Genomic DNA, 9,147 nt, shown 5'->3' on the forward strand with positions numbered 1-9,147 from the left:
TATCAAAGCTAGCTGGGCCCATTTTTCTTCAAAAAAAAAAAAAAAAAACTCCTGGAGAACAAATACAAACCAGAATGCTATTTCAGAAAACAAACAACGGCGAAGAAACAGAAAAGGCCTCATTGTTCTTTGTTTCACTCTTTGTGACGACCCACCTCTGGTAGAGATGGAGGAGGAACTCGCAGGAGGAAAATCAGCTGCACCTCCAATCTTCATTTGTCTGCTGTATTACTTTAGATGGAGCACATGGAGGAAACATGAATCAATTAACGGTAAATGCAAGAAGAACATGCTCTTAAGAAATATAGGAGTCAGCTGGCGGGACACCAGACGGATGCACACACAACCACACCACCCCCTGCTCCTTTTAGAAGGGGCCTCGTCTCCACGGCGACTGAAGACAAAAAAGAGGCCCTGGCACAGCTGGTCTGTAGCAACAGAGACAGAGAGAGAGAGAGAGAGAGAGAGAGAGAGAGAGAGAGAGGAGGAGGAGGAAAAAACTGTGAATGAGTGTTCAGATGTACAGACTGCACAGAGGGTGAGGGGGAGTGAGAGACAGCGTAAGCAGCAGCGAAAGAGTTGATTTGGAAAAAGGTTGGAGGAAAGAGAGAGGGAGGGCGAAAGAGGAGGAGGAGGAGGAGAAGGAGGACGTACACAAACTCCCAGAGAACAGGAGGAGAAAGTGGAGCAGGCTGCAGAAGGAACAGTCGCACATAAGCGGCTGCTGATCTGCACCAAGAGTCAAATTACCCCCAGTGCTGGTGTCTCAGGCTGAACTGGAGCAGGCTAATTAGATGAAGAGCCTGAGACCAGCAGGCACCACAAACAAACTTGAGAAAAAGAGAAGGGGGAAGGGTGAAAACAAGAACAAGTCTGTGAAACATCGTGGGGACAGTTTCATGCACTGCTGAGTTTGGTTCTCCTTTCGGAGAAGAGTTGAGAGATGGAAACAGTGACGCTCTCACTGTGAAGTTGTACGCGCTCACTTGCAGAGGTAAGAGCTTGTGTTTTACATGTGTCTTTGTGCTTTCTTTATACCTTTTAGGATTGAAAGACCAGGCTGTCATATGCAATGCATGTCAAGAACAGGCTTTATGCGTATTTTCTGCTTGGCGGTATGCAAATACTAAAGCACAGCCAGAGAGGAAAAACAACTGCAAAGGTCTGCTGAGGACACCAGCTTATTTACACTTGTTTCAAAGACAGTATTGTCCTCTTTATCAAGATTTCTGCTGCATGTCTCGATCCCTGTGCTACTGTGTCCTGCTACTTATGAAACATAATGTGGGAGTGCAGTGGAAGGACAAAGACAAGAGTAAGGAGGGCCGGCAGCAGAGGTCACACATTCTTTAGCGTAACTCTGGCAGGTGGTGGAGATCAGCTGCAGGGGCTGCTAGAACACCAAGCAGGAATATAAATATATACTCACCAAATGGTAGTGTATGTGCATGTATATACAGCTATATTCATGTGCTTGAAACATGGAAATAGTAGGACATTTGAAGGACAATGTTTTAAAAACACACAATATCCTGCGGAGTTGCACAACATAGAGATGCCAGGAAATTTGGTCCTTCCTGTAAGAACTGCAGACTGATGTTTCATCTCTGTATCAAAATATGATGAGAGAAGCATAACAACCACAAACCCACACACACAAAAAAAAATCTATGCAAAGTGGAAGCCATGTGCCATTTAAACACTTCCTGAACTGATGGAGAACATCAAGCAATGACACGTTAGCACAATTTTTAAAAAAAAACAAAAAACAAATGTATTATTCAGAATATTAATCAACATTTTTTTTGCACAGCTGCACACACAATGCAAAATATGCAATATAATATTTTTTTTGTCATCACAGTAACACCTACATCCTAAAAGATATAGTACAGTGTAATAGAGTAGTATGCAGTATAGATGAGACGGTGTATATGCAGTGAGGAGGTTTAGCTGAAGAGAAAGTGCAAATACAAAACTAAAAAACAACAACAACATTCTTGCCAAATGTGTAATAATCTATACAAAAAAAGAAGAAAATTGGACAACTTATGTTGGAGCTGAATCTCAATCTACCAGAAATTAAACTATGTGTGAGACAGCTCCTGCGCATTCGTTTAATGAAGCAATAGGAGAAGATATTTAGGTCTCACTCAATGGATTTATTTATCAGATAGTTGAATAAGCATACAGAGCTCTGGATCAAACTTCTCACCCTAGCACCAACAAAGTTAATGTCAGGGCACGAAGTCTGACTGACTGCCTCTTCCTGATCCAGTGTACTTATACTTTACATGAGAATGTGCACAGAATGTGTTGCAGCTAGCTGATTGGCCCGTCCGTGTCCTTGAGCCTTCTTCCACCATCTCGTAGGTGCAGAAACTTGCCACTCTGCACCCTAAGTTTCTCCCTCCTGTGGATACCTGCTTGTGACAGAGAAATACACAAACCACCAAATCCTGTCTCCACTTACGCTTTCTCATGCTGCAATTGTTTATCAATTGTGTTGATTATGCCTTAAGATAATAATGTGAGATTAAGATAATAATAAAAAGTGAGGAGAGTAACACCAAATAATCAAAATATGAAATAATGTGAGATTTATATAATAAGAGATTATCAAAACATGAATATAAAATATATGATCCTAGCACTTACACAAAGTCAAGAAAACCAACAGAATATATTTTGGGGGGAAAACAAGACATTAAGTTATGTGTATAATAACAAATGCACATGGAAAAGTAGATCCATGCATAAATAAATGAGGAAATAAGTACTAGAATGATAAGATGTCATCTGGTTATCGGTAATAACTTCTCAGTGAGATCCATGTGGGCCTGTTAAACTGTCTCTGCTGTTGTTTTAATTATGTTGCTTAGCAACACAGGCAGCAGCAGCAGCAGCAGCTCAGGTACAGCAGACATCATTTCAAAGTAGTTATTTGAGTAAATGAAAAACTGGTATTCTAATTATAACTCCAAATCATAGTTATTTCTCTGTTATATAAATGGTATAATGTGTAACACTCGCCACGCAACAGTTGAGCAGGACCTGTAGAGTTTGCTGAGCAGCTATCTGGCATTATTTGAAGTGGTAGCTAGCATTAGCTTAGCTGTTGAAAAAGCCATGGCTAGCCTTTGGAACAATATACTTTGTATTTTTGTATTTTTATTAAATGAATTGCCATCATAATCGTTTAGTCTGTCGTCGCACATACTGTAAGATGATAACAGCATAGCTAGGTCTCATAATGAGAAAAACAACTTTTTATAGTCCTGCTAAGCTAGCTTAGCACAGTAGCAACAACTGTCATCCTCAGTGGAGTTGGCTAAGCAACAAGAGTAGAACTACATATTGAAATGATATTTATCGCTACTTATTTTCAGATGGAGATTTTGATACCAGCATTAACAATAAATGTCAGACATCTTGAAAAACAGAGATACACTAGGAACCATAACCTTTAACCTCTTAAGACCTGGCCTCCACATGCATGGACATCACATTTTTATTTTTTATTATTTTAGTATTAATATTTTATTATTTTTTTTAAATATATATTTTTAAAAATTTTCTATATTTTAAAATAGCTTTCTATTTTCTTTATATTCTTTTTTATTTTTTATTCAGATCAAATAACAAAGAGAATTTTTTTTTTAAAAAAAGCATATCAAACAAGAGTTCGGGTCTTAAGTAGATAAATAAGCATAAACAAATATTGCATAAAATATATATATTGAAAATGTAAGACGAAAGGACATTTTTTTGCACATTTTTGCATTAAATTTCTTTAGGATTATCCAAAAGCAGTACACATATGTATTTTATGCAGGTGATGTCAATTTTTGTTTTGGTGGCAATCAACATGAAAAGTTTTAAAATAACACATTGTCAGCTCTCTATGAGTAATGCAGCTGGTAATTTGACAGCTTGTGCTGCTCCCTGCCTTTGTAGGGCTGCATACTATAGCACAAGGTAGTGAAGAGAAGAAACTATTGACATTCTATGTACTAGATCAGACTAGAGGAAGGTGCTCTACCAATTGTATTTTAAGCCATAAAGTAAGAAGAAATTACAAGCAAGGAATACAAGCTCTTTGAAACAGTTTCTTTTTTAAAAAATGTGGTCAATAAATGTGAAACACACGAAAGTCCATTCAGAATTTATCTGTTAAGACTGTCTGTGTTCACTGTCCTGTTCTGCAGCCACTTCTCAGTCTTGTGCCCTTATCTCCTGCACACCCTGTCTAGTATCAGCCTGTACGATCTCACCCACACACAGCTGCTCCAGTGATGATGACAGGCCTCAGTCTTGAAATGCCAAGCCTGAAATAGTTAGCCATGTTTATAATTAAACTGAACATGCAGCATGCTTTCTCCTATGTGTGGATACAAGTGTATCGAGCCTGGAACAGGGGGTCACACACAATCTGCCCACAAACAAATACAATATAGACACACAGCCTGTCCATACACCTACGCATGCAGGAAGCTCATCAGTGGGCTAAGTAGGGGTGCTGATGCATAATGAGGGAGTACTCACAGAGCACGTAGAGTATTTAGGGATCAAGGGCACATGCTACCAGGCTTGAGGGGTAATTGCAGGGTGGGAGTATAAAATCACAGTAGTGAAGGGTGGAGCTGAAGATGAAAATAACTTTTCGACATTCAGAGCATTTTTACTCAGGACAGTGTGACACTCATTCATTCACTTTATCATCCTCTCTTTTTCAAGTGTAGAAAGTTCTGCAGTTTGCTTGAAGAAAGAAGCCCAAGCCATTTCTGCATCGTCTGTCGTGCATCGCCGACTTCTGAAAGTCAGCATGGAGGTGAAAAATGAGATGATGGATATTCTTCAGAGAGTGTGGACCAAACTGCAGGGTCTCCCACAAGCAAATTCGCTGGAGCTGGGAGCCTTCTTTGTGCTCATCCTGTTTGTCGGTGAGTTTTGTCCTTTAGCTTCCATACACAGATGCACTCAGTGACATTTAAATGACCAAAGACATGAAGAGAAATCCTAAATATGAGCAGAATAAATATGGTGGACATACTGTGTGTTCTCAAGGTCACCACTTTCCCCCGAACGTTTTTGTTCTAAAAAGTTCTGCAAAGTTCTAGTAATGTTTCCAAGGGGAACTTATTTTTAGAATGTCTTTAGAGAGTGTTTTCCTTCCATTAATAAGACCTTTTTGGGAACTTAAACAAGTTTGCTGATAACATTGGTAGACCATTATTCCCTAATATTCTTGAAACATTTGCAAATGTTGCATTGAAAACATTGTTCCCTTGTTATTATGTATCATTTTGTAACAATGGGGGAATGTTTAATATGTTTTATTTACACGTTCTGTAATGTGTTACCACAACAACGTCCCCAAAACATCCTTAGAATGTGGCAGGCAAAGTGTCTACCTTTATTAAAATAATGTTTTTTAAATAATATTCTGTCACTTGGTTGCTGAGGTTGGCTCCCACTGCAAACATCTGCAACTTATGACCAAAAACATCCACGTGGCTCTGTCTGTTGCAAATTCAAAGCAGCATCAGTCTATTTCCTGGCCAATTAGGGTCAGCCAGACACGCTGTAAACAAAACACTTGTGCATTATTTTTTTGTAAAGCTGATATGGGAAAAAGGGGGGCGGACTTTTGCTTATTTACACATCCAACAGATGCAGAATAACATTTTTTCTGAGTCTAATTTTCCTTCAGTGAGACATCTGGTTCGAGCTCCACCTGTTCATGTGGAAAATATATGTCTCTGTAGCTGATAAATGCTCCTCTATGTTCACTAAGTTCATATAACTGCTACCATCATGAGCTGATCCCACCCTGTGTCTTCTGTCTCTGCAGCCACGGTTCTCTTCATGGTCGTGCTGTCCTGTGTCCACTGCTGCTGCTGTGGGAAGCCAAAATACCAGGCCTCAAGAGTTCAGCCTGTCCAGCCCATCTGAAAAGGAGACAGAGGGCAGAAGCCACCAACAAATACAACCTCCACCCGTGTTTCTGTCCTCCATGGAATCACTCACTTGATAAAAGTCCCTTTTTCTCACTTTTTAAATTAGTCAATGATTTTTTTTCAGAGCCATTGGTTTCTTTGGTGCGCATCAAATGGGATTAATCTAGGAAAGGATGAGACGTCATTGCCATATTTCCATCTCTGGGTGAAAGACTGGATCAGCATCCAGAAAGCCACTGGAATCCATTTAAATCAGCAGAGTGGCACGACTCATCAAGATTCACTACAAATGAGAACAATAGAACACTGTGTGGCAGCGTTTCATGGACAAAAAGATGTAAGAGAGCTAATTTGTGCTCCAACATCACAGAGACTCCGTTATTACAAACGTAGCTGTTCGGTATGCTGTTGACATTCATCAGGAATGTGAGAAACAACAAAGAAAATATACATTCCAACATGTGCATGTGTAGTGGACTTGAAGTTACATGTTTTGAACAGGAACCTGCCTTTGTTAAAAAAAAAAAAAAAAGAAAAAAGACAGAGCGCCCTCTGCTGGCCCACTGAAGAATATTTGTTTTTGGGAATTGTGCCAATAGAAAATGTGAGCTGCTGTTTCAGCAGTTACAACTGTATTCTCTTTATGTTGTAAAATACAAGTGTCACATGAAGGCACTGCAGTGTTTCATTAGCATATCAAGCTGTGTGTTAATATGTTTGATGCTCATATTTGTATGAATGTAATAAATGTTCAATGTATTTCCAAAAAACAAACATGTTTCTATTTCTAGGATCAAATGTAACGATACCAGAGGTTGTGAAAGCGTGGGGATAATGGTAGAACATCTAAATACTGTTTGACTTTATTCCAATAACTACACTTTGATGTCAATCCAATCAGTGAAACACTGCACTATTGTGTACATGCCTTATCGTTAGACTTCTCCTTTTCCTCCACGAGTCAGTATTTTGAGTTTAAACATTAACCAGGTGCTGTTGCTTTCATTTAGCCCACACAGAGCAAATGTCACCGTCACTTAGAAAGCAACAGGAACTGCTCAGAGTTTGGATTTGCAGAATGCCTCTTCTTTTCACAGAGTGAGAGTAAACTGCAATGTTTGGGCTTTTTAAATAGCTCCAGTGCTGTGCGTGGATCAAAACAGTAGCTAAAGCTGTGCTCTACAATATATTCACAGTCTGTTAGGACTCACTGAGCCGTGAGAGGATCATTTAGCAGGACATGGCGGTGGAGAGGTGAGTTTTTGAAATGGAATGTGTTGGGTGACAATAGCCTGTAACATCAGCAGATTACTATAGAGCTCGCTGATAAGAACACAGCTTTAGTGCAGCTTCTGTGTAACTTTTATAAGCATTTTATAATTAGCAGATGATACGTGTCTGTCAGCTTTATGAAGCATTGTTAGGGGCAACTAATGATCCAAATAACATTGTGTCATCTAAGCTCGTTCTGTAGTTGAGCTTTAATCTGGTTTATCCGTCTATGTACAGTTTAGTAGAGCTGCAGAAACCCACGGGCTCACCGGAGGACTGGTTGGAGTGGGTCCTGTATCGTCTTCAACGGGAGCCGTGGGCACTGGGTGGCTTCGTGGTCATTGGGGTGTTCGTGCTGGGAACCCTGTCTCTGGCGATCTTCGCTCTGCTGTATGGATGCTGCTGCAGCCGTGGAGAAGGAAAGCCAAACAAGAAGAGGCAGCAGAAGAAGTCAAAGGACACAGTGATCTAGATGTGTCAAGAGAACTGACTCATATGCTGCAAAATGAATGTCAACTTCAAGGAGAATCACCTTTGGGAAATTCATTTTAGATGTGGTGGAAATTCAAGTTGAGAGTTTCACAGCTACACAGTATGTTACAGCTTTTCAAAGATATGGATTTCTGAATGATAAATTTAAAATGTATTCGAAATGTTAGTCTTTTTTACGTAGTCTTCATTGCTGTATTTGTACCACATGGCAAAAAGAGTGGAACCACACCGCTAAAATCAAATCAATACTTCTGTTTGGCGTTGCAAGGAGTTATCTGCAGGAAGTGTGAGGTGTGTTTCACTGTCAGTCATTGATGATAAAAGGTGATTATGAAAATGAGGCAGATATTACAAACTAATTTAATTCACTACTACTTCCCTGTGTCTACAGTAGGCCAAACCTTTTGCTAAATTTATTTTCAAATATAAGTCAGTGTTTGACTTGTAATAGTAGTTGTCATTTCTAAATATGTATAGCCATTCTCTGTCAAAAATGTGAACAAAATCAGTACTTGTTTTGTGTATCTTTTGAGAACCAACATAATAAAGGCACTTAATGAAAAAGCATAGAATTCTCAGATGTTGCACACAGTCTATTTGCATAAAGAACGACTATGTTGTGCCATCCATCCATCCATTATCTATACACCGCTTAATCCTCACTGGGGTCGCAGAGGGGCTGGAGCCTATCCCAGCGGACTTAGGGCGAAGGCAGGGGACACCCAGGACAGGTTGCCAGTCTGACTATGTTGTGCTTCACTTTTAAATACAGTCCTTTACTGTTGTTGAGATAAAGTCACCTATGAGGAATACTCAAGGTTAGAACCTTAGTTCTCAATCAGATAATGGGTATAAGGCTGCAGGTCATCAAAACAATTCCTGTCTGCTGTAAACATGAATCAGTACAAGAGACTGGAGTTTCAATATTCGCATAACATTAGAAAATAAAGCCAAAGATGGGGTGTAAACTTACATGTCTGCAATTATAGTCTAGTGGATGCAGGTGTAGAAGTGGATCAGAGAAGGAAGGAATTCTTCGACAACAGTGCTTTCAATTAACAAAATAAAAAATCCTTCTGTACTAAGTTTTACTAAGTTTTAATTTGATTAGTTTTTTTAAACTCAAGTATTTACAGTCTTATATAAGACTAATTTATAGGCTTTAGAGCATCATGCTATAAAGGTTATCACAAAATGAAAAACTGTGTTGTCATGTGTTGCACAAGCTATGTGTAAAACATTTAGAAATAGGTGTGCAGTGAAATTTGGGCTCTTCGGTGTGTGAATGCATTAACTGAGTTTATTTTTAAAAATACTAATCATCTAAACATGGTACATTTTCATATGATATGGTAGTTGTAAGCGCATGCTTACATATTATTAGAAAATAACATGATATTGATTTCATAGTTTCTAATATAAC

General features: G+C 39.1%; 1 protein-coding gene across 2 annotated transcripts; it reads left to right on the top strand.

The window, feature by feature from the left end:
* Window positions 1–528: 528 nt before the first annotated feature.
* smim5 (small integral membrane protein 5) lies at window positions 529–6,730 on the top strand. Of its 2 annotated transcripts, none has more exons than XM_008284315.1 (3): window positions 529–994; window positions 4,738–4,943; window positions 5,855–6,730. In XM_008284315.1, the coding sequence occupies exons 2-3, from the start codon at window positions 4,826–4,828 to the stop codon at window positions 5,953–5,955; spliced, it is 219 nt and encodes a 72-aa protein (XP_008282537.1). In that variant the 5' UTR covers window positions 529–994; window positions 4,738–4,825; the 3' UTR covers window positions 5,956–6,730. The 2 variants fall into 2 exon arrangements, with proteins under 2 accessions (XP_008282537.1, XP_008282536.1); XM_008284314.1 differs by having other exon boundaries at window positions 4,743–4,943.
* The last annotated feature ends 2,417 nt before the right edge of the window (window positions 6,731–9,147 follow it).

Source organism: Stegastes partitus, unplaced genomic scaffold, assembly GCF_000690725.1.
Source record: "Stegastes partitus isolate 25-593 unplaced genomic scaffold, Stegastes_partitus-1.0.2 Scaffold354, whole genome shotgun sequence".
NCBI classification, from domain to species: domain Eukaryota; kingdom Metazoa; phylum Chordata; class Actinopteri; family Pomacentridae; genus Stegastes; species Stegastes partitus.

Bases quoted from the DNA above. Each gene is read 5' to 3' on its own strand.
- smim5 (XM_008284315.1), top strand. From the start codon at position 4,826: ATGGAGGTGAAAAATGAGATGATGGATATTCTTCAGAGAGTGTGGACC. The intron at 4,944-5,854 runs GTGAGTTTTGTC...CTGTCTCTGCAG, and splicing joins TGTGCTCATCCTGTTTGTCG to CCACGGTTCTCTTCATGGTC.